Raw genomic sequence first — 26,053 nt, 5'->3', positions numbered from 1 at the left:
TCTCTATGGCTCATAGGGAACTAGTGTATTTGCTGCTTCCTTTCCCCCTCTGTTGAGTTTTTAACTCAGATGTTAATAAGCATTGTAGCCTAGAACAAATAGTGCTGCTCATCTCTCGTGGCTCATGATAATAAGATTCTGATCAGTCTGTCACACTGTAGCCATGCAAGGACCTAATCACCCAGGCAAGAGTGGGGCTTTGTTTTTAGGAGGAGAAAATATAATATTGCTATTTCATTGTCCATACAAAGTCTCAGCTGCAGTTGTGGATCACTTGATCTCCACTATTACATTTATTGACCATGTATCATTGCATATGCAACAGCATAAGAAGACAACCCTTACGCGGCAGATTATGAAGTCTTGTAACAAGGTAATAACTGATGTACAAGTTTGGCTGCGGTGTCTTCAATGTTTCCTTCAAAGATTTTAAGATGGCATACATGGCTTAGGATCCATCTTTTCTCTTCAGTGAGTCCATGAACTAAGTTAGGCTGAGAAATAAATACATGTTTTGCACTGCACTGAGCTTCATGGTTAAAGAAAGGACTTTAACCCAGATTTACCTGGTCTACATCCAACACTTTTTATACTACTTGTCCTTAAGTGTTCATAACCACAGCAGTTGTATCAATCAGAGCATTGTTGGGTGTGGGAGGAGCTATTGCTTTGTTTAGAGCACAACCCTATGCATGTTTAGACAGAAAGAAGTCTTACAGCTCCCAGCATTCCCCAGCCAGTAGGGCTTTTTTATGTCAAAACATGCATAGGACTGCACCTGTAGTTATTTATTGAATAACTTGATACAACAGCAGTCGGACAGGACTAGAACATAAAATTCTGCTGCCAAAAAGTTGGGATATGAAATGCATGATGGCAATGTCTGTACACTTACTTTTCATGAAGACCAACTGTAGAGATAGGCTCACTGGAGGGGCATATACTTTGCCTGTAGGAGTTCCACCCAGTTTCAGTTCTGGCATCTTGGCTGAAAGGACCTCAACATAACAAGAGTAGGAAGACACTGGGCCAGATGCTGTTAACTGGTTTGGAAGGACTATTGGTCTCACTCAGTGTTACATGATTCCTTGAAGGGAATCATTTACCATTGCCTATTTTTACCTTCCCTTGAAATAGTCACACGGATTTCATCTCCATAGACATTCAGAACTAATAAAAGATTTCCTTACTCAATGGCCTGGTTTGTATGATCACCGCAGCTCACTGTGGCTTATTTAAACCATGGTGGGCTGTGGTGCATGCCAGCAGCCATTTTGAATATTCAACACTTAGCGGGTGTTGCTGTGGCTTATCTGAACCCTGTCTGAACCCGGGCAGGCAGGGGTTGCTTGAGGGTTAAACAACCCTCAAATAACCCATCATCTGTTGTAGGGTTGTTTGATCCTCAAACAATCCCTGCTGCCTGGGTCACTGAGAGGTAGTCTGTTATCCTCCAGAAGGAGACCCTTCATCCCATTAAATACACTATCAAATTTCAGTTACTGCAAGTTACTCTTTATTTTTATTTATTTATTTATTTATTGCATTTATACCCCGCCTTTTTTCCTCTTGCAAGGAACCCAAGGCGGCTTACACTATCCTCCTCCTCTCCATTTTATCCTCACAACAACAACCCTGTGAGGTGGGTTGGGCTGAGAGTCTGTGGCTAGCCCAAAGTCACCCAGTGAGCTTCCATGGCCAAGTGGGGCCTAGAACCCGGATCTCCCAGCTCCTAGTCCAACACTCTTGCCACTACACCACACTGGCTCTTCTTCTTCTTCTGCATTTCTATCACATTTATTTCACAAAGTTACATGAATTATATGAACAATCACATTTCACATAACAATCTTTGGATAGAACTATATTCCAAGACACATTCTTCTGATCAATGACATCACATATAAAAATGTAAGGTTATTTTTATGCAGCAAAGCTAAAGGTTTCTTTTATTAACAGTTCTACAGATCCTCCTTTCCAACAGAAGGGAAGAAGTATTTACAATGCTACTTCCAAAACATTCTTCATTTTGAAGAAACAAAGAAGTTCACTTGATCTAGGTTTCCAATAAGAATTAGATGAGTTCATATATGCATTGATTAGTTTCCTTACCATAGTGCCTAGATAAACAGTACTCAGACAGTCTAAAGGAGTTAAGTACACATGAAAGCACGATGAAGTCACATTGCTGTACTCAAAGAAGCTGTACTTTGGTTGTACACATCGCTGTACTCAGCCACCTTGGGCCTCTCTTCATTTGTTTTTCTCAGCAATGTTTGCTTAAGTGCATTGATCTTCTCATCAAGTTCAGCCAAAGAATAGTTCTGTCATTCAGAAAAAAAATGAGAGTTTAACATCTTGGATTTATTGCATAAACATTTAGCACAACTTAAAAAAAAAAAAAAAAGATTACTGATTAGAACAAGCCTGTTACATTCTGGGCCAGGGAGAGAGACGGTGGAACCCTCGGTGGCACACTGTGATAAGTTTGCAAGGTACTTTGAAAATAAAGTTGCTCAGATTCGTCATGAATTGGACACCACGATTAATGCAGTTCCATTGGTAGAGGCGTTCTGAGCACCGTCTGGTCCAGTTTTATTGGATGAGTTTCAGTTACTGAGGCCTGAGGATGCGGACAAGGTGCTTGGCCAAGTCCGATCGACCACTTGTGTGCTTGACCCTTGCCCTTCATGGCTTACTAAATCAAACAAGGAGGGGATGTCCGGCTGGGTCCAGGAGGTTGTAAATTCCTCCTTGAGAGAGGGAGTGGTGCCTGCTGCTTTAAAAGAGGCGGTAATTAGACCACTCCTGAAAAAGCCTAACCTGGACCCAGAGGATGTTAATAATTATAGGCCAGTGGCCAACATCCCCTTCCTGGGCAAGGTGCTTGAGCGGGTGGTTGTAGGACAGCTCCAGGCACCGTTGAATGAAACGGATTATCTAGATCCATTTCAATTGGGCTTCAGGCCTGGTTTTGGAACGGAAACTGCCTTGGTCGCCCTGTGGGATGACCTCTGCCGGGAGAGGGACAGGGGGAGTGCGACCCTGTTGATTCTCCTGGACCTCTCAGCGGCTTTCGATACCATTGACCATGGTATGCTTCTGGATAGGTTGTCTGGGTTGGGAGTTGGAGGCACTGCACTACAGTGGTTCCTCTCCTACTTGGATGGCCAATTCCAGAAGGTGGTGCTGGGGGATTATTGCTCTGTGCCATGGCAATTGTGCCATGAGGTTCCACAGGGCTCTATTTTATCCCCCATGCTGTTTAACATCTACATGAAACCGCTAGGGGAGGTTATCCGGAGGTGTGGGCTGAGATGCCATCAATATGTGGATGACACCCAGCTCTACCTCTCTTTCTCATCAAAACCAGGTGAGACACTGGCTGTTCTGAATCAGTGCCTGGGCACAGTAATAGACTGGATGAGTGCCAATAAACTGAAACTCAATCCAGACAAGACAGAGTTGCTGTTAGTGGGTGGTTCGTCTGCCCGGCTAGGTGATATTAAACCTGTTCTGGAGGGGGTTGCACTCCCCCTAAAGGATCAGGTTCATAGTTTGGGGGTGCTCTTGGATCCAGAACTGTCACTTGAGGCACAGGTGAACTCAGTGGCACGGAGCACTTTTTATCAGCTTAGGCTGGCATACCAACTATGCCCTTCTCTGGACAGAGATAGCCTAGCTACAGTTATCCATGCTCTGATAACTTCTCGTCTGGATTACTGCAATGCGTTATACGTGGGGCTGCCTTTGAAAACAGTCCGGAAACTTCAGCTGGTCCAAAACAGGGCAGCAAGATTGTTAACAGGGACTGGTCTGCGAGCTCATATTACGCCAGTACTTTTCCAGCTGCACTGGCTGCCAGTCCATTTCCAGGCCCGATTCAAAGTGCTGGTATTAACATTTAAAGCCCTTAACGGCTTGGGGCCAGGTTATCTGAAGGATCGCCTCCTCCCATATGTGCCTTCCCGGACCTTAAGATCATCTTCAGCGGCCCTTCTCCATGAGCCCCTGCCAAAGGAAGTGAGGCAGGTGGCTACTAGGAGGAGGGCTTTTTCTGCTGTGGCACCCCGGCTCTGGAATGAGCTCCCTAGTGAGGTTCGCCTGGCACCTACATTGTATTGCTTTTGGCGTCAGGTGAAGATCTTTTTATTTTCCCAGGCATTTTAGCATTTTAGCTTTCTAAACTTTTAGCTCTGCTGTTTTAAATCTGTATTTTAAACTCCTGCACTGCTGCTAGGTTTTATTGTGGTTGTATTGTTATATTGTGGTTTAAATGTTCTATATATTTTAAATTGTTTTATTGTATGCTGTTTGGTTTTATTTTTTGTGAACCACCCTGAGAGCTTCGGCTATTGGGCGGTATAGAAATGAAATGAAATCAATCAATCAATCAATCCCAGGAAATGTGCAGGCAAGATGCTCTTGTTCCCTCTCTCTCAAGTGCCAATTTCGGCACTTGTATAATGGTTATTTTAAACCACAATTTATTTTACATCATAAACAGAAAACTGTGGTTTAATCTTGAACTCCAGACCATGATATAAATTCTGGCTATATATTGTAGTCTGGAGTCTAATATTGAAACAGATTAAAAGGTAAACTGTGGTTTAAAATAGCTATAACACGAGTAGTGAAATCAGCATGTAAGAGTAGGAGAAGGGAGAGAGCATGGGTAAGATGTTCATTCCCAGTGTAATAAACCATGATGTATTAAGCTGGAATTTTCATATCTGAACTGGCCCTACGACTACTACACTGGGGTAATTATAATGAAAGTTCCAAATGTTTCAATGCTAGAATAAGAATACTCTTGAGAGAAAAAAGGTAAGACCAATTCAATTTACTAATAAACTGTTGAGCAAAGTTGTGATATCGTGAATTGAGATCCAATTAGCAATTTACAGAGCAATCCTATACGTGTCCACTCGGAAGCAAGTCCCATTGAGTCCCATGGGGATTACTCCCAGGTGTGTACAGACCACAGTCTTAGAGGATATTGAAATATAGATATTTCAGTTTAAAAAAAACCCTTACTAAATCTGTCTTAGGACATACTCAAACGTTTGTGGAATGCCATGAAAAATCACTTCTCCACGGTCAGGGCTCCACACCAGCTATGGAAATGTTAGATTCTGCTTTCCGTGTGGGTTGGCTAGACTGTGAGAGAAGTACACACGCCAGCACTGTTAGTCTCAGGGAGGTGAGGTGCCAGTGCTTCCCATTCAAACCAGCAGACTCAGAAGCATATTCAAATACTTCCAAGGTGCCTGGAGCCATATTCATGGAAGAAGCCATTTTTGGATAGGACCACCTTGCAAGCATGAGTCAAGCCCATCACCAAGCTTAGCAAACATGGTTTATCTCGACAATATAGGGATTAGCCAGGTTGCAGCCAGGTGTGTGTTTGTACAACTGAGATTAGTGCACCAACTGCGCCAGTTCCTAGAAATGTCTGATCTGGCCATGGTCAAGCAGGTCTTAGGTGGATTTGAACTATTGTAACATACTCTACGTGGAGCTGCCTTTGAAATGTGTTCAGAAACTTCAGCTGGTCCAGAATGCTGCAGCCAGACTGCTGACTGGGCCATCTGACTCGCTTGTTACAACAGCTTCACTGGCTACTGTGATTCCAGACACAATTTACAGTGTTGGTTATGACCTACAAAGCCCTACACAGCTTGGGACCAGCCTACCTGAAAGACCGCCTTCTCCCACAGGAACCTGCCTGGGCTTTAAGGTCTTCCAGGGAGGACTATCCCTGTACTAGCTTAACACTGACAAAGATGTGTGTGTGTGGGAGTGGGAGTGGGGGATGTCTGCTCCAGACTAAACAAGTTGGAGATACAACTCTTTACCACACAGGTTGAGGGCAAAGGAGGAATAGCTCTGAATTTGTACTTGCAAACACATACACTCACTTGGTTTTGTTGGATTTTCCTTCTTTTGCCAGACAAATTCTATTAAAAAAACACACAAATCCAAATGTAAGTAAGCAGAGCTATTACTATTATTGTACGTGTAATAAAAAGTAAAGTGTTCTCTAAGACTACCTTTTCCCCATCACTAATGAAAGAGGCAGCAACCCAGAGCTCATCCATTATATAGGAACTCATTTTCTATTAAAGAAAAATATTGAGCATCTGAGTTCTTCCCCATGTAACACTCCCTGACTCCAATTCTGATGGAGGCCCACATGTGCAGAAAGGGGCTCCCATCCATATGCATCTCCCACTAGGTGGGGAACAATATGCACAAATGGGTCATCCACACGTGATTCCCCTTTTTGATCCAACAGTTGGGGCTGTAGCTATGGAATCCTTTAAAACAAGATTTTTTTCTAGCCCTTTCGCACCATATAGCTGATCAGTGGCATTTTAACCTTCTTGAAAAGATCCTGCACATGCAGCCCTGGCTGCTGTGTGTGCGTGTGCTCTTTTGGATTGGGACAACTGCCTGTAAAAAAAGCAAGCAAATGTTATTTATTAATTAATTTATTTATTTGATTTATTAGGATTCTAGCTTGGTTTTCTCCCTGATGTACTAATTTTCTACATGCAGGGAATTTTTTTTAACATGAAGGAGAATTCAAATATGTACTCCATTCCCCCTTACCTGCCAACCCACGTTCTGAAGCGATAAGAATTTCAGCAGACCTGTAGCTTCTTTTTTGTCCAAATGAATAGATTAGTCCTTAAAAAGAACATCTTTCTCTACAGCAGTGGTCTCCAAAGTGGGGTGCGCACACCCCAGGGGGTGCACAAGATGATGTGCACCCTGATCATTGAGCAACGTCCCGCTGCCCTGACGAGCTGCCATGGTGTGCAATGATGGTGGTGGTAGTGGTGGCAGCAGGATGGGAGCTGAGAGGGAAGCTCCATGGCATTTCTCTCTTGGCTCCAGTCCTATCCTGCCTCTGCTGCAGCCACTGACAGCAACTGCCCCAGTCTCTGCCAGGCAGGACAGAGGAAGCCAGTATCAGAGCAGCTGCCATCCTTTAGATGACCCCTTCCCACTCTCCTTTGGCAGAGTGAAACCAAGAAGAAAGTGCCTGCTGTGACAGCTACGTCAGCTATGACAGCCATTAAAACCAAGTATAGAAATAAACTGAACTTAGAACCAGACCTTCGCATCGCTGTATCACAAAGTGTTAATCCAGGATTCTCAAAAATAACGAGGCATATTCAAACATACTGCTCTCCCTAACAATAGTTTATTAATAACATTTCTTTTAGTGAGAGCAGAAAGGTTTTTTGTACTGTTAATAAACTAATTTTTTTTAAATTGGTTTATTTCATCTTTATCTCATCCTTTTTTAATTTCTATTTTTGTGTATGTTTTATAATGTACATTATATATTAGTACAGTAGTACATGTATACAATGCATAAATAAATAAATAAATAAATAAATATACATACACCACGGGTGCATGCTCAAAAGAATTCTACTGATAGGGGTTCGTAATCAAAATGTTTGGTGACCGTTACTCTACAGAAACAGTTTAAGAGTGCAATTCTATGTATGTTTAGACAGAAAAAAAGTTCCACAACTTCCAGCATTCCCCAGCCAGCCATGCTGGCTGGAGAGTGCTGGGAATTGTAGGATCTTTCTGTCTAAACATGCATAGCATTGCACCCTAAAAAGCTAATCCATCTTCCCAAAACAGTGCCCCCTGAGTTCTTCAGTGTGTACACAGAACTTATGCATCTGCTGGTAGCCCAATTATTCTTGATAGAGATCTTTATGCAAAGTCATCCCTTTCAATGAATTAACAAGATAGTCTTGAAAACCTTCTTCCTGGAGTAAAATTACTTGACAGGAGCAACTGTATTTTTATTTACTATAGACAGACACACACACACACACACACACACACCCTCTCTCTTCAGGATATGCCTTAAAAGACCTAGATTTAAAAGTTACTCACCACAGAGTGAAAATACTCAGGAGACATCCCTTCCAATTCAAGAATTTTATCTTCAAGCTTTTTTATCCTTTGATAAATGTCTTTTGGCACTGGTCCACCTGTATTACAACATTAAAAAAAAAACAACCCAGAACAAGCATCAGAAAAGCGGACATGACTAGAATTTTTCTTTAAAGCCAAAAGGAAATCTCAATATAGTCTTTAAGATTAATCTTCCAAGCAAGATGGGAACATGGCAAGGGGGGAAGGGGGAACACACCACAAATAGCAATGCCTTGGTGCCAAGTCCTGCTAGGATTTCTAGCAAGACGGAATACTTAAGTCCTGCTTGGAAGGTCCTCTACATATATTCCAGTTTGGATGCAGGGTTCCAAATAGAATTGTGAAAGACATCTGTTTAATATTTCACTTTGAAGTCTGTCTCAGAAAAAGAAAACTCCCATTTTCTACTTAAGTTTTTATTTTCTGAAAATATAGTTCTCTCCATTCTGTTCACTTAAGCAGAATTAACAGAATGAATAGCTTCTCTGCACTGCTGAGGAATTTTGCTGCACATATTTATTGTTGCTGGTTATGGATTTCTTCCTGTGTCCCTATTTTCTACTTCAAAATGTTGAAGGTTTGCTGTACTGAAAGTGAAGCATGACTAGCAGGGCATATAATAAAACAGGCTGATTTAGATTTACAGACCATCTATCCCCAAGAGCCATGGTGGGAAGCAGTAGTTCTCTTCTTTATGAGAACCTCATGAATTACATATTCTTTCCCTTTTATAGATTGCAAACTGAGGCTGGTAGTGATTTTGCTAGGCTGCCCAGCAAGCAGATACAAGAGCTGCATGTATCCACAAACCAGCCTGCCCAGGCAATCCTTCTGGGAAGAGATGAAGAAAATACTGGGTGGGCCAAACAAGAAAGAAAGCAAGGGTTTCACAATCTTTATTCCATGAAGGAAATGACCACTCCAAGTGACAAGGTGGAAGGAGGCAGTCTCTTTCCAAGATTAGAGCAGAACAGAGAAGGAGGATAACACTTTCCATGCATAGTAATTTAAAGAAGCCTTTGTTTGACAACTATTAACATGTACACCAGGTCCTAGGCTGCCAGCAAAAGAGCAGTGTGCCCAATTTATCATTTGGCCCAAATAAAATGACAGTGAACACTTGCAAAAGTGATTCCCAAGTGGGGGAGGGCAGGAATGGAGAAATAAGTGCGATCGCTAGTGCTTATACATCCCATGAATTAGACCTATCAGAATTAACAACTCTAATTCACTCATGTATTCATTACATTTCTATACCGCCCAACAGCCGAACCTCTCTGGGCAGTTCACAATAATTTAAAACCTTAAAATACCGGAAAATAAAATACAATATAAATTTGTGAAAATTTAAATTTCTCATCATTCTTCATCAAAGGAAACATTTTGAATCCAAAAGAAAGATACATGACATGAGGGATACTTTACATTTACACTTTTGCTGGTTTTTGCTATGCGGGAAGAGTCAGAATATAGAATTCAAATACAAACTCTCTACAAACCTGTTTGTAACCGTAAATGAGATTCAATGTTCTGTAGTCTCTCCTCTATAGCTTGATTCCCACAATCCCGAGGGAGGGTGTTTGCTTTATGACTGGACCCATGAGCACTTTCATTTCTAGTCTGAGGGCCATAGGTATTTACAACTCGAGAAACTAGGATTTTAAAAAGTACAAGATTAATATTTATACACATGAAAGGAACATGCAAGGACACCTGCTAAGACAATACCTTTACAGTGCAAGTCCATGCATTTTACTCAGAAGCCCCACTATGTTCAATGTGAGTAACACTCACAAGTAAGTGTTAACAAGATTGCTGCCTTAGTTACAGAATATAATGGTGACTAATCTCAGCCTGTGTTTGTACCTACCGTAAACTGCAATACACCATATTCGACTGTAGTAGAGGCTAAAGTGTTTAGTTCACTTCGTACTCTTCGTCACACTTACTTTTCCTTACTGACATAAGTACTCCTGTTCTTTGCACACCTCATACTGGGAAAAATAGACAGAAGTATCCCATGTTCCTTTGCTTTGTTCTTGTCAGGTGTACTATAAGTGATTCTGCAAAGCCGAATACTCCTCCCATTATAAATTGCATGGCAGAACACACTTTCAGTGTGGTAAATTAGCAACTATTAAGCACTAAATGCTTTTAAACTGAGTGTAGATTCTCAAAGAATCTGCAGTGCTCAGCTTAATAGATGTGACTCACCTGTTGTTCATCCCTAAGAACACTGTCTAACAGGAGCACCAGACTCCCACAGTAAACAGACCATAAAATAAGAGAGGAGATATCTTTCATGTGACTCTCTTATCAACCATTCTCACTAGGATAACATTTCATGCTGCATCTCTTTTTATTTTTTAACAGAAAGCAGCAAGTCACTGGTTTGTTGATTTAAATAAAACATTTATACCCCAGCTTTCCTCAACAAGCCCAAAGTGGCTAACATAAGTTAATCCATAACTTAACTATTATAAAAACAGTTTGACAACAATAAATGTATTAAATAAAGCAGCCATAACACATTAAGACAGCAGAGAGAAAGAGATTTAAAAATAAGGACAATCAACACAAATAAGTTAACTAAGGCAATTAAAACCATTTTAAAAAAGGAGAACCACTGATGGCCCCAAAAGGATTATTTCTGACGATCCTATGGAAGGCCACTGGGGAGAGGGGGAGACAACTTATAGAAATAGAAGGCAATTTTTACCCCCAAAGCCATTTTCTACTACCCATAGATAGCCTTTTGCTAAAATGCTGACAACCTGATCATAAGCATGTTTATTTCAAAGCAAGACCTGTTGAGTCAATGGATTTATTTCCTAATAGGTATGCTTAGCCTAATAGGCATACACAGAGAATTAGTTTAATTACCCCCACCCACCCAATTTCGAACATTTGTTTCTACAGAGCTCAGTTTAACATAGAATGCCAAACATTTCTAATGCAGCTCAACAAGTTACCTGCCATTGGCTTATAAAGTGAACTGAAGCTGCAATCCAACGCACACACTTATGGGAAAGTCTTACCAAATGTTTGGATCCATCTGAAGGACCACCTACACCTGGATGAACCTGCCTGCGCTTTAAGATCATCTTCAGAGTCCACTGTGCTGGCCTGCCATTAAGATCAATAAGGTTGGTGGGCACTAGAGGGGAGGCCTTCTCAGTGGTAGCCCCTACCCTATGGAATTTTCTCCCAAGCTGGCTCCATCTGTGGCTGCCATTAAGGGGCTTTAAAATCATACCTGCTATCTCTGACTTTTTAACTAAATTTTTGTAATAGTATTTGCTGCTGTTAAATATTTGAAATTGTATTTTAACTAGCTTATTTAAAAACTGTTTAACATGTTAAGGTGCTTTTATAACTTCATATTGAATTTTACTGCTTTATACCATAAGCACTCTTGGGAAGACCATGGTCTTGATAGGTGGCTCAGAAATATATTAAATAAATACACTCCGTGGGGACTTGCTTCTGAATAAACATGCATTGATGGCTCAACTGAACAAAGTAAGTTTGGATCAAGAACTTATTTAATGAACCTGATGGAGTCCTTTCTTGGCCATATGAATTGTTTCTTTAAATAAATGTTTTAGGGGACTAAAATCCCTCATTAAATACAATAATAAATAGTAGTACTTACCCTTCACATGACTTTTGAATCCTGGATAAGGTGTGAACACTGCATCAGTCCTAGCACAGCTGTTTTCTAAAGATGTTTTAAATAAGTGATCATTAGTGCAGTCATGTAAGAAGCCCATAATTCACTCCATAATTCACTCCAAAGATTTGACAAAACAGGCCAGTGACCTTAGCCTGGAATTTAAGTAGTTGTGGGAAGACAGTTTTCATGGAGATTTTAAATCTTTTGCTACAAGATAAGGATTTTGTTGAAATACTATAAAGCTATTTTTTAAAGCAAAAATTGAGGGGAAAACCCCTTTTATTAAGTTCTTTTTATCCCAGCTTTCTACGATGAAGTGTAGTCAAGTCATGTCACAGTGAAAAACACACAACCACTAGAGATCATAACAAAAATAAAATAGAAACCAACAGTGAAATATCAAGAGGCCAATAGGAGAATACTCGCTGGAATTAAATAGTTTTCATCGAACACCGAAACCCAAGCAGTGAGGGAGCCAAGCCCACCTCCACAAGCAATCTCTTCTACGCTCTAGTCACCACAACTCTCCTGTGCCCACTCACCATCACTAAGATGGCAAGGGAACACAGCGGACATGGTGGAACAGAATTCATGGGCAGTTTAATATGGGGTGACAAGATTCCAAATGTACCCTGGCCCCAAGTTGTTTGGGGCTTGAAGAGGTCAAAGCCAGGCACCTGATGACTTAAGTTTGCTATTAGAAGGTATGATCGCTAAATGGAACTTCCAGGTTCAGCAGCAGTATGTCACTGAATACCAGTTTCCAAGGAGCAACAGCAAGAGGAGGCTTTTGCCTTCAAATCCTGCTGCAGACTTCCAGAAGCATCTGGTTGCCATTTTGGGAAGTAGGATCCAAACTAGATGGACCTTTTGTCTGATCCAGTACAGTTCTTGTTATATTCAGAACAAGAGATAAAGACTTTAAGGACACAGTCCTATCGACTGCACCCTTGATGACGAGAAGTCAGGAGTGAAGTGGGGCTTACTGCATTCTTCTTCCACCGACGGAAGAAAAAGCAGTCTCTTCTATTGTCGGCAATGGGATACATTTAGATGCATGCTTCAGCAGGCCTAAGTGTTTTTCTGGGTTGGGTGCTGGGAGGGTTTAGGATCCCTCAGATCTTTGACTACTCCCTCCCTACCCACTGGCATGCTCCCAGAATGCCCAGTTTCTGACTTCTTAGAGGAAGCCATTGTGGAAACCTCTGTGGTGGCTAGGAGGAGCCCAAAACAGGGCTCCAACATCAAAAATAACCCTCAAGGGCACAGCTTTGTCTATGGCTTCAGAAGGGATTTCTGAACAAACCTATTGTCCCTGGGATGCTGTCTAGGGAAAAAAGGACTGCTCTCTTGTTTTTCTTTCTTTTCTTTTTGAACGATGGATATTTTCTGAAATATGAAGTAGTATGTGTGAAAATGAAAGGAGTTATGCCAACTCTTCTTGACATAACATTTTATAATGCGGTGGATTAGCAAAGATCAGGTAAAAAAAAAGAAGACAAGTTTTGAAAAATCGTAATGTGTTTATATATTAACTGATACACCCCCACCCCCTTTTTTCAAGACATAAGTACCTGCTGAGCACGAACGTAGACTCCACTGGGAAAATGTTTAAATTGTAACATTAGAGAATATGCACAGGGGCTTGTATTTACACAAGAAATCAAGTATTCTTTATCAACTACTTGAAGGGAAAATCCATTTAAAATGATGTGCAGGTGGTATAAGATACTGGTTAAATTGAGACAAATGTATTTAATACAAGATGATAGACTCTGAAGATGTCAACAGTTCTGTCGATGACTTCCGAAATTGGTGGTTTGGGCCAAAAATAGTTTATTTGGGGCAAGTCGTTTTTCTTGTAATCCAGGAAGTAACAAGGCAAGTGAACAGTATAGGCCTTAAATATCCTGCTAGGTTATATGAAAATGCTGCAAGATAGGAAGAAAGAGAACTAGCGACTTAGGGAGAAATCCTACAGCCCCTAGACAGCATCTGAGAGGCCAGACGATACACTGGATTCCCAGACTGGAGGTGGGAATATGCCATCTGACCCCCCTCCCCCTTGCCGCTGGTGTGGAAAGAACCGTGCCGGCTGCCTCTCCAAGGTTGGGAATGCAACCTCAGAGAGGAGGAAAGGGCGTTTCAGTGAGCAGGGAAGGGACCGGAGAGGTCAGGATGCAAGCTATCCTGGGGACTCTCCAGCCTCCTTCCCTCTCCCTCTGAAGTTCCATTGCTAGATGAGCAAAAAAGCCCATCTAGCGAAAATGCAGGGTGGGAAGACAGGGAAGTGAAGATTGCCTCAGCCACTCCTCCTGCCCAGCACAGGATGATTGTAAGCCTCCGAGTTTGGGGACTCATGATCATCAAGGGCATAACCCATAGGATTGTGCCTTTATATGTTAATTATGGGAAGAAGTGAAATTGCTTCCAAATGGAAAAATATCTATTGAAAAGTGATTATGGCAAACTTATTGATAGTGAAGCTTACTCATTTGATACTATTTAAGAAATTAAGGGACATCTTTATGAACTGGAATGCATCCCATTTTAGAATACTGAAAGAGATACTCTCTTTTGTAAACGTATTGAAGAATCTTGCTTTGTTTATACGAATAAATTGCCTTGCATTATTTCATTTATTTATTACATTTATATTCTACCTTTGAGCTAAAAATAGTGGTAAAGGGGGCAATATGTGCAGATATATATATATATATATATATATATAATTGCTTGCTTTTGATTTTATTCATGACTTGTGATTTATGTATCTGACATTAATGGATCTCTCTGTCATCTATTCTAATGATAATTAAATATAGGTATTAAATAGTTTAGTTTTATGCCAGAGCTGGGCCTTCAACGTCCAGAAGCTGCTTATTAACATGGTCTAGGCTCTAGACTTTCAAGGGACCTCACAGAGTGAAAGTGGTATCAAGTCTTCTCTCTCACCATCTCTGTAATAGCTTTATTCTGTGCCTTGGATGAGCTAGTCTTGCACCTGTGTGAGAATTCATGTTAAATAAATTGGAATTGTGGGATGGAATACCATACTGAAGAAACCAGTGATGTGGGGTGAAAATTTTTCTAGTGCTTTATTTTTCCACATAACATGTTCCATTTCATAAGTTCATTAGTAACAATGAATGGATGCCAATTGCAAATACAATATTGGGCAAGCTTAGTTTCAAAGCTGTAATTAATGTTTTTCAGGTGATGACCCCTAGCAAATTTGTGTGAGAGGATACATACATGTCAGTCATTTAAATACATATGTCTCAATATAAAATGGAACTAATAGTGACGGCAAAGCTGAAGGTGACCCAACAACCTCAGTGGAAGAGAGTTGAACCCTGTTGAAATAGATGAGTGGCTGTCAGCATATCATGCACAGTTCTTTGGGTTGCTAAAATGTATTTGTGTGTCAACAGTTTTCAGTACATTTGTTTTTTCTTTAAATTTAAACAATATAAGAGAAGTATTTTTTACAAGTATTCCAATAAAAAATCTACATAATTTAACATTTAAATCACATTAAGTGTGCTTTCATTCCCCCTTGCCCCAAATATTTCTGGTCAAATACCTGTGGTGTATTGGGACAAAAAATTAACAGGGGGTACTTTTTTTAGCTTTGTTTTTTTCTAAATACAAGAGCCAGAAATTCTGCTGAGGCCTTTGTCATGCTATGGAATAAGGCATGATGGGCTTCTCTGGCACTGTGAAGTTTGGACAGTTCCCTGGTTTACTGATGAGCTTCAGACAATGGGCCAGAAGATGGCTGGAATGCAAGTGGTTTAAGACTTGTCATGAAGGTGACTGAACACACGAGAGCATATAATTATGCCTGTGTGGTAGTGAAGGGGTCAAAGAAGGTTTACTTTCCTGCCTCCACTACATTCTCAAATAACTGTCCAGCTGACCAATGAGTGGTTCAGGAGTTGCTTTTATCTACCTCAGTGAATACCGTGCTGGAGCCCTCAAAAGCCTGCTGTGATGAGTTTGACAAACATTTTGAGGATAAAATCGCTCACCTCCATCCTGACCTGTACTCCACAATTAATAGAGGATCTGTTGAGGTGTCTAGTGCATTGTCTTGTCCTGTGTTTTGGGATCAATTTCTACTTTGGAGCCTGAGGATGTCTACATGATGCTTGCATCTCTATGACCCACTACATGCTGTCTTGACCCTTGTTGTTCATGGCTTCTTCAAGCTAGCCGTGGCAGTTTGACTGTCTAGATTGGGGGAGTGGTGAACGCATCTTTGAGTAATGGTGTGATCCCCGCTGCCTTGAAAGTGTCAGTGGTGCGATCACTCCTCAAAAGGCCCTCCCTAGATCCAGAGATCTATACTATTGCCCAGTCACAAGTACCCCCTTGTGGGGTAAGGTGCTTGAGAGAGTGATAGCATCTAAGCTGCAGGTGCTCTTGGATGAAACTGACTATCTTGATCCATTCCAGTCTGGATTCAGGTCTGGTTTCGGGACAGAAGCAGCCTTGGTCACCCTGATGGATGACCTTTGTTTGGAGATGAACAAGGGGAGTATGACTCTGTTGATTTTTCTTGATCTCTCATGGCTTCTGATACCACTGAGCATAGTATCCTCCTGAACCGGCTCTGTGAGTTGGGGACACCATTTTATGGTGGCTCAGCTCTTTCTTACAGGGCTGGCTCTAGAGAATAACATTGGATGATTGTGCTTTGGCTCCCTGGCAGTTGAACCATGAGGTACCAGAGGGCACTATTCTGTCCCCAATATTGTTTAACACTTAAATGAAGCTGTTGGGAGCAGTCATTAGGAGATTTGGGGCAAGGTGCCATCAGTATGCTGATGACACACAGCTCTATTTCTCTGTAACATTTGAATTGGCAGAGGCTGGTGCCTGGATGCAGCTGTGGACTGGATGAAGGCTAACAAATTGAAGCTGAATGCTGACAAGGCAGAGACACTATGGGTGGGTGGCTGGCTCACAAATCTGGGAACTGGGTTGTTTGCCTGTGCCGGGTGGGGTGGCACTCCCTCTGAAGGAATAGGTACGTAATCTGGGGGTGCTCCTAGATCCACCATTGTCACTAGAGGCCTAGTGGCTTGGAGCGTCCATTACCAGCTTTCGTCAGTGCACCAATGACACCCATTCCTGGATAGGGATAGCCTAGCTCCTCTGATCTATGCAACGTCTGGTAATGTCACAGTTAGACTACTGTAATGTGGTCTATGTAGGGCTGCCGTTCCATCTGGTTCGGAAGCTGCACCTAGTGCAGAATGCATCAGCTAGGATGCTCAATGGGGCATCCTATTGGGTTTTGTTGTTGATATACAAAACCTTAAACGACTTGGAACCAGGATATCTAGCCAACTGTCTTCCCTTATATATACACCCAGTCTACCCCTGCGGTCTTATGAGGAGGCCTTACTGGTTGCTCCATGGCCAATGAAATGTCACCAGGTAGCAGGCCTTCTCAGTGCTGGCACCCAATCTTTGGAATACTCTCTGTGTGGTTCAAGAGGCAAAAATGGCAACAAGTTTTTAAATGCCTCTTGACCAAACACTTATTCACACAGGGTTTCCCTGACTTGTGAGGGACTTTGTTACTACCCTGTTATTGTTATAGTATTGTAATGTTTTTAAAGTTTAATTATTTACTGTTTTATCATTGGCTGTCGTATTGTTGTGCTATATCTTAATATGACACTGGAAAAGACCCTGATGCTGGGAAAGATTGAAGGCAAAAGGAGAAGGGGACGGCAGAGGATGAGATGCTAGATAGCATCATCGATGCAATGAATATGAACTTGAGCACACCCCAGGAGAGAGCGGAGGACAGGAAGGCCCGGCGTGCTATGGTCCATGGGGTCATGAAGAGTCGGACACGACTTAACGACTGAACAACAACAACAATCTTTATGTGAACCACTTGGGAGTTTTAACACAGTAATCAGTACAGAGGTAGTTTAATAAATAAAAGCATGCTAAATTAGGTCACCTTTTAGGGCATCAGAAAACTTTCAAATGCAAACTGAATTGTTTTGGATGCAGATTACCCTAATTTTTGAGAAAAAAAATTCTGATGCAAGTTGCCCTAATTTTCCAGACATTTTCCAGATTCAAACTTTTCTGGAAAACACACATAACTAGACAAAACTTTGTTCAAAAGCTGCTAACTTCACTAGCATGAGAGGAAAAAAGATGGGTGACGACATGTCTGTTTGAAGTATTTGCTTGAAGTTTCAGCTACATACTTGTAAGCAAAAATAAGACTGGAGAATATCAATTATATGAGAGGTGAATTGTTTGTGGGTTTGGCCATTTATATACTATGCCCATAGCTTCATGAGATATTTATATACTATGCCCATAGCTTCAAGAGATATTCATCTGAGAAAATCTTTATGTTCTCTTGCTTCCATAGTTTCTCTTTATTACTGCCACTTATATGTATATTTTTGTATCTAAGCACTTACCCTCTTCTCTTTAAAAATTAGGATCATCACACAATCCTTGCTCATGCAGCTTGGTCTGTTCAGCACTAGTGTTTCTACTGTAAGCTTCTCTCATGTCTTGTGGTTCACCTTATTTGTTAAAATGAAAGCTCAGCTGGGGGACAGTCACTTGTTCAATCTCCTTTTCTTGTCCATGTACATAAACATTTAACAAAAATGAACATCAGTGTTCTAAGATCAGCACTGATGTATCTTGGCTTAAATGTTTGCACAACTTCTAACCTGTACAAAGCCCAATTAATTTTTACTTCATCAAGAGTATACTTTTACCTCAAGTTTAAGGAGTCTTAAAGTAACTGAGACCAAGAACGCTTTATAAAAACAGTCCCTTTTGTGGTCTCTCTGGGTTAAATTTGTTCAGTAAGACTTGAGCTACTAAAAAGCAGACTTGTGCACATGGACTTACAATAAGGGCCTTTATATTCATCATTAAGAAGAGCATGCCAAGGACAGCCAACTCCTCCCATCCATCTTCAGAATGCTCTCCCCCAATACATTTAGTAGTGAAATTTTGTATATGTCTGCTCAGAAGTAAGTCAGTGAGACTTACTCCCAGGTAAATGGGTTCTGGATTACAGCCTGAGTCATATTCTTACCTAAATGGTGCTGTCTACAAAATTAGTTACACTGCTGTATCCCACTACAGTCCATGAGAATACACCAGAGTAGGAACCATATAGACTTGGAAATAGGGTGTTTTTTTTGAGATCATGGGGACTTCGACGTAGATTGATGTAGATCAGAGTGCTATAAAGGTATGCACAAACAGAAATTTTCTACATTTTGCATAACTAATAACTTTTACATTGTTAACTTTGCCTTTTAAGAAGAACTTTTAAAAGAGCTTGTTCAAAAATAAGTGTGTGTGGGGAGAATCATGCTTAAATGGATAAGCAAATTAAAGATCAAGTGGATAGCTACCTTGATTACAATCAATAACATTGCAAAATTCTCTGACGTTGTTTTCATTGATCTCAGCTTGTTTCCTTTCAATGAAGGCTGATATTCGTCTTTCAATCTGCAGGTAACAGAACAACTTGTATTTAGATTTCATTACTGCCATTCAAAATGAAAGAATGGTCTAGACTAGAGGGGAAAAATAGCCCAAGAGTCACTTACTTCAGCTTTTCCAGCTTTTATCTGGACTACTTCTGGGTCAAAATCAACATGAGCCTCTTTCAGGTTTGCAGAACCACAGGCGATGTGTTTCACTTCCACCTGCATGTCTTTATCTATTACATTTGAATTAGTCTCACACTTTCCGCCTTCTGTCTTATTGGAATCATCAACGGGTACAGTGCTTTCTTCTTTAATCAAAGACTGGAGCTTTTCTATAAATGGCTAGGCAAAAGGGAAAAAAGAGAGTGGACTCAAACTGACAGAACACTTTTTAAAAACTGGAATTTCTAAAACAAGCTTCTTACAATGATTGTAGAGACCATATGTTATCAACTGTGGGTACGTAATCCAAATCAAACTACAATTAAAATATAGCATCTCCCAAGTGTCACTGCCCTTTTGATCAGTGCCTTTTACTAATCTGCATATTAAAAAAAAACCTCTAGAGGGTCCAGACTATCTGAGCAAATCTGTCTGTTACTCATCTGTTTTGTACCAAATCAAAGCAGCAGCCTTTGGCACCAATGCCACTTAATTTACATGTCATTCAAATGCTTACTCAGAACATTAAGGCTTAAGTATTTTTCCTCCTTAACACAAGAGCCAAGACTCTCATTCTGTTAAAGCCTTTGCTTTAACACTACATCACTGGCAGCATCTCCACTTGAAACGGCAGCCACCCAAAATGCAAGAAAGAATACAAACACTGTGCTGTAGACTCATGCATCACCAAACACAGCCAATATTCGGAGAAGCGAAATAAATGCTCTTTATTTTCTCATTTTTCTCATCTCATCTTTCTCACTATAAAAAAAACTATTTAAGTCATTTAAATTTTTACATACAAGCCATACAACAAATACAAGAAACAAAAACAGAAAGCTCATAAATTCTTCTTCTATTACATTTTGAAAAGATCTGCATTTAAAAAAGGACAAATGAACTAGCAAGAAAGAGTACTTGCAATACATGCAAACAAATCAAGCATTATGAAGTGATAACTATATTAACAACGCCTCCAACCCCATTCTTTTGTGCTTACCATGGAGCTAGGAACCGAGGGTTTTACATTATTCCTATTAATAGAAATACTTCAGTTGGCACTATTTTTTTCTGTCATATTGAGAAATCATTACACAAGAACCATTTTTGTGTATGCTATTCAGCACATTCTTTTGTTTTTTACCCTTAATATATACATTAATTAGAATGATGACATAATCAGTTGGAAATGTATACTATAGAAGCCCCACAAGAACAAATGGGAACTGCCAACAGCATACTTGTTTTTCCCAATAGAGCTTGCACAGGAGAGGTTGTTGACGGATTACACCTTATTTCAACAGGGCAGCAAATTGATTACAGATGTATTCTTATTAAGCACTATGCAGAGATCACAAGACTTGTGCTTGCAACTGATCCAAAAACAAGGAATGGTATAAGTACTGCGACTTAACATTAAAAAATGTCAAATGAAAATGATATAACACAGCAACTGGTTACTTGACAAGATGAAATATTTAAATGTCTAAGAAGGTACTTTTAAAAATCTGCCCAAAAAATGGTTAATTGCAGACACACACACCAGGATGTATCATGCTGGGATAATGCCACTTCTTGATCCACTGAAAGCACTCCACGAACTGCAAAACTCACCCAACGCATGGAATCATTATCATAGCATGACACACACCTGCCGTGTTATTGCTTAATTATAACCCACCACAGATGGAAATGTACTGCATTTACAGTGAAAGTGTAGAAATCAGCAGGACTGCATTTGTACAATCTACTTACCCACAGTAGCTTGCAATGCTATTCCCACACTCTTCTAATGACTGTTTTAAGGTAACAGCTTTAAACCCTTTAGGAAGAACAGCAGAACCTCAGATGTGCAATACAGTAAGTTGCATCTTTTCCTTATACAACAGTCCTAACACTGTAGTTGAGGTTTTTGCATTTATGGATTAATTTGAGTGATTGGGTTTCAAAAGAGTGCCCAATAAGAAACATTTACCTGTAAAACTGAAATATGCTGCTGCAGAGCAGTCAAGAGCCACATGGGCTGGAGTGGTGAGGCACCTTGAAGCTTGCTCCAGTTGAAGTTAATTTTCACCACGTCTTCTCCAAGATTAAGCTTCAAAAGCCAAACAAACCAAGTCACAAAAGGGCTCCATTGCAAAAGCCTTATCAATCACATAAAAAGGCTACAATTTCAATGAAGATGTTTCTGCAGTCAAACATAGGAAGAGCCCTGCTGGATCAGACCAATGGACCATTTAGTCTAAGAGCCTGCTTCCCACAGTGGCCAACAGGATTCCTATGGAAAGCTTACAAGCATACCTTAAAGGTAATACTTGTCTCTGGCTGATGCTTCTCAGCAACTGGCATTCAGTGGCGTACTGCCTCTGACCTTGGGAGATTCTGTAAAGCATATTTCTTTGGGTAAATCGACCTATAAATTTGTATATATATATTGAAAAAGGCACAGGAGGAAGCAATCCTATGGCTGCTAGACAACGGCTAGATGGCCACAGGATATCTGGTTTTCTGGGAACCAACCTCAGAGCCTGCGCTCCAAGGTTGGTTCCTGGAGAACTGACCACCCCCCACTTCCACGCTGCTTGCGAGAGGAGTGCACAGCAGCTGAAAAGGGGTATTCCCAGGTGGGGAGGGCGGAAATGCTTGTACGACACATCTAATTTGTCATCTGGCAGCCTCCTCCCCCGCTCAGCCCTCCTGCGCAGCCGCAATCAGCTGTCTAGCCGAACATGCAGGGCAGGAGAAGTGCAGAGAGAATGTTCCCCTCCATGCTTCTCCTGCTCTGCATTGGATAGGCAGTCGCCTCCAAGTTCAGAGGCAGCTGCCTATCTGTATAGGATTGCGCCCTAAGTTAGCGGCCATCAACACCACATTTTATAGCAGTGAATTCTATAAATTAACCATCACTGCCCCCTCCCCCTCCTGAATGTATTCAGAGAAGCTACAATTCTAAGTGAACTCATTCGGCTGTTGGCTGTAGTGATTTCACTCAGATTTACTTCCAACAAATTATAGTTATGATTTTTCTGCTAATAATTATTGACATTTTGATTCTATGAACTTACCGTCTGTTCCTAACCACAATTGCTTTGAGTAACCAGGATTGTATAGCGGTATCTATCCACCGTGGAACAGACACTGCTGATGGAACTGATTTCTTTCTCCCTCCACTACAGCTCCCTGCATGCCCCCCCATCTCCTCCAGAGTAGATTTGGGGGGGGGCATGAGGGCAGCACAGGGCAGAGGATGGAAAGGGGAAGCACTGCTGTGCAAGCAGAAGTCTGCTCACATGATGTTGGATGTGGCTCCATTGTTTTAAATTAGACTTTAGGCTATAATCCTGAGTCCAATTGTTTGAAAGCTTAAAATCAATGGCTCCTTCTTTAAAAAATAAAAGTTCTTAGGATTGCAATGCATTAGCTTGCATCAAGTTGGGAAATCAGTTATTGATGAAGCAAACAATTAGTTAAAAGCAAAGGACTAATTCAGAGAGCAATCCTATGGTCCCTGGGTGAGCGTCCCAAGGACCATAATATGATTGTTTAGATTCCCCTTCCAAGGTTGGACAAAGCACTCTGAATTCGAAGGGGGAGTCGGAGATCCACCGCTCCTCCCCCACCCCCGGCAGACAGCATGGGAAGAACCATGCCAGCTGCCCTCTGAGGTTGGAAGCGTGACCTCGGAGGGGGAGGAAAGGGGGCATTCCAGTGGGCAGGGAGGGGAGGAGACTGGAGAGTCCAGAATACAAGTTACTCTGAGCCTCCTCCAGCCTCCTTTCCTCCCCTTCCGGAGTGCCCTTGCTAGTGAAATCTGCAGGGCAGGAGGATGGGGAGGCAAAGATCGCTTCTGTCACTCCTCCTGCCCTGCATTGGATGACTGGACGCCTCCGGGTTCGGGGGTTTCTGATCACTGAGAGTGCAATCAATAGGGTGAGTCTGCAATCCTATCTCCCACAGGAGATGTTTCTCTTGAATTATGCTCAGTCTCTCCTCAGGAAGTTTAGTAAGGAGAGAGCTTCGGCTATTGGGCGGTATAGAAATGAAATAAATAAAAATAAAAAAATGAAAAATAATTGCTACATTTATAACCATCAGAGATCTCCTAACTCAATAACACACCAAGCATGTTTACTCAGAAATTAGTTCCACTGATTTCAATAGAATTCTGATCCACACATGCAGTGGGTCAGAGAATCTTGAGGTAGTACTGTGGACTTCAGACTGCCAAGTGCTTGGGATTTTGATTTTGAGTGTTCCCCCATGTTAAAAACACATTGAAAAAAAAAAAAGCCTTAGTACATCAGGGAGAAAGGTTCTATTTGTGACTCTCCTTTATGTCCTAACAGTTTATAATCATCACCACCACCACCTTTGCACCATATTATTTCAGTAAAACCCTTGATTCAAAATCTAGTAAATGTATCTGCAAGTACAGATATATATATATTCCTAGCTGCTACTGGAAAATCTCATTCCAATCCCATTCCACAGGTGGGCCTTGATTTGCTCAGTGCTAGAGTGTGCTGGTCATAATATGGATATAAGCATCAGTTCCTAATGGATATAAGCATCAGTTCCTAAGTTTTGCCTATACAAAGTAAATGTCCCTTTCCCACAAATCTGAGTGCCCTGGGCTGTGTGACTACCAAGTTTTCCCAAAAGATAGGAAGGGAGCTAAGGTAGGCAGCTGCAGATAGCTCTATGCTAGGCTTCCATGGTCTAGCACTAATGGTGGCTATTTTCTATCTAAAATTAGAATTTTCAGTATTTGTTTTACTCATAGAAAATTATTTCATGGAACAGTTTGTTTTCAGCTTCCCCCAAATTCTCAATTTTAATTACGATGCCATGCCGAATTGGGGGGGGGGGGATTTTTTTTACCAAATATTTTCATTGGTTTCCTTTTCCAGACTTTACTTTATATAGCTTGTTTAGGCTGCAATCCTGTACACACTTACCTGGGAGTAGTTCCCATTGAGTTCAATGGGACTTCGTTCTGAGTAGATACACATAGGACTGCACCACCAGTTCTGAAAATGGCTTACAATCTTTATTGCAAGTGAGATATTACACTAGCAATGTCATTTTAGAGATGGGGGACTGAGATATGGCCAAGGCCACAAATTCAAGACAGAGATGAAGACCTGAGCCCGCATTTCCAAAATCTAAATCTAATCATTTGTCTATTGGAGAAAACATCTCTTCAAACAGTCAAATTAGTTTCCATCATTTCATTTCCATCCACTAGATGTACTTTGGCAAAGACATACCATGACACTTGGTGTGAGCAATTCTGCTTTCTCCTTAAAAGTTCCTTGATCAAACCACTTCTTGAAACTACAGCTATTGAATCTTTTATCTATCACTGCAACAAATCCTTTCAACATCATAAGGGATTCTTGTGGCCTTTCTCTTCATCCTCTCCAACTTTTCAACTCACTTTTAAAGTTTGGATACTAGAAATGATACTACACTCCACCAGCCATCTTACCAGGAACGTAGCTGGAAGCAAATCATCTGTCTACTCTTGGATCAATATGTGCTTATCTTTAATTGAAATACATGTAAAGGCTCAAGGATACAAGAGAAGATTTTGAGGATAGGTGGGACTGTGTTTACCACACACATTGCCTAGCTTAACAGCACAGACTTTTTGAGAGCTATTATAATCTAAGCCTTAAAACAAGAGATCCTTATCCTTTCCAAGGGCAGACTAGAAAATGTCAAACTTACATGTGTGGGTGTATGTATGCATGCATGCATATAAAACCCTGAAGCCACCTGTGAAGATAGGTATTTACAAGATGTTGCATTTCACATGTCCCCCCACCCTTCTCCCAATTTGGGACTCAATCCTTCAACTACTTATATTTGATATTCTTGATAAAACACACTTTGTATGTGTCCACAATAATGGAGGGCTATTAAAAAAAGAAAGGTGACATGAAGATAAGAACGAATCCTTTGCTATAAATTAGCAAACTCGTGAACTTACATTGCACACTGCTAACTATTCTGTTAAAACGAGAGAACAAGGTAGCAAAGACATTGAAGAAAACTACAGTATTAAAAGCTAAACAAAACATAAAAGCAGCACGTTATAGCAGACCCTTCAAAGCCAAAACATGTTACTTGAAATCCTATAAATTGTATAAATTGATTATGGGCTGTATCCAATATTAGTCTAACTTAAGCCCCATTCAGTTCAGTGGGTCTACTCCAAGGAGGACTAACATTGGATACAACCTTAAGCCCACAAATAGACCCAGTGTAGCAGAAACTTTCACTAACATCTACGGGAGTCACTTCCAAGTAGCGGGTTTAGGATTGCGGTAGGAAGACTGGCAACCCCTGCAGGTGCTGAGGCATGTTATGGTTGACTCAAGGCTCTCAAAGCGGGCCAAAGCGTGAGCAAGCCTGATCTTTTACCCTCGTCGCCCGTCCTGCTCTCTGCCTGCCGAAACACTGAAACTGTTTTCAAAGCCGCGGCTCATCCCCTGGGCATCCCACTCGCCCAACAAGCGCGGCTACGGCTTCCCTCTGCCCACTAACCTGCCCCACCAACTTAGGCAGCAAGCGCAGGCAGCCTCTCAGGATCTCTCGGACCGGCTCTTCGGAGGAGCCCCCCGACGGGGCGGAAGCCTCGGGCGGGTTCGAGCCGGTCTCCTGCTCGGAGGAGGCCATGACAGCCGCCCGAACCAAACTCGACTAGTCGCAGCGGAGGCCATGCCTCTCTCCCTCC

At 41.3% G+C, this 26,053-nt stretch overlaps 1 protein-coding gene across 4 annotated transcripts; it reads right to left on the bottom strand.

Annotated features, from left to right (window-relative positions):
* Positions 1-259: 259 nt before the first annotated feature.
* MBIP (MAP3K12 binding inhibitory protein 1) lies at positions 260-26,053 on the bottom strand. 4 transcript variants are annotated; one of them, XM_084843412.1, is made up of 9 exons: positions 25,864-26,053; positions 21,287-21,406; positions 19,270-19,491; positions 19,072-19,186; positions 11,627-11,692; positions 9,471-9,623; positions 7,930-8,027; positions 5,922-5,960; positions 260-2,324 (listed from the first exon to the last, which is right to left on the bottom strand). In XM_084843412.1, exons 1-9 carry the CDS (start codon positions 25,993-25,995, stop codon positions 2,181-2,183), a joined length of 1,089 nt encoding a protein of 362 aa, XP_084699538.1. In that variant the 5' UTR covers positions 25,996-26,053; the 3' UTR covers positions 260-2,180. The 4 variants fall into 4 exon arrangements, with proteins under 4 accessions (XP_084699538.1, XP_084699547.1, XP_084699557.1 ...); XM_084843421.1 differs by having other exon boundaries at positions 19,072-19,168; XM_084843431.1 differs by lacking the exons at positions 260-2,324; positions 5,922-5,960 and adding an exon at positions 6,276-6,456.

The sequence above is a fragment of the Heloderma suspectum genome, chromosome 1 (genome assembly GCF_057233095.1).
Source record: "Heloderma suspectum isolate Gila_16-S chromosome 1, 16-S_ref, whole genome shotgun sequence".
Classification (NCBI taxonomy): Eukaryota; Metazoa; Chordata; class Lepidosauria; order Squamata; family Helodermatidae; genus Heloderma; species Heloderma suspectum.
This window is presented reverse-complemented; position numbering and strand designations above follow the sequence as displayed.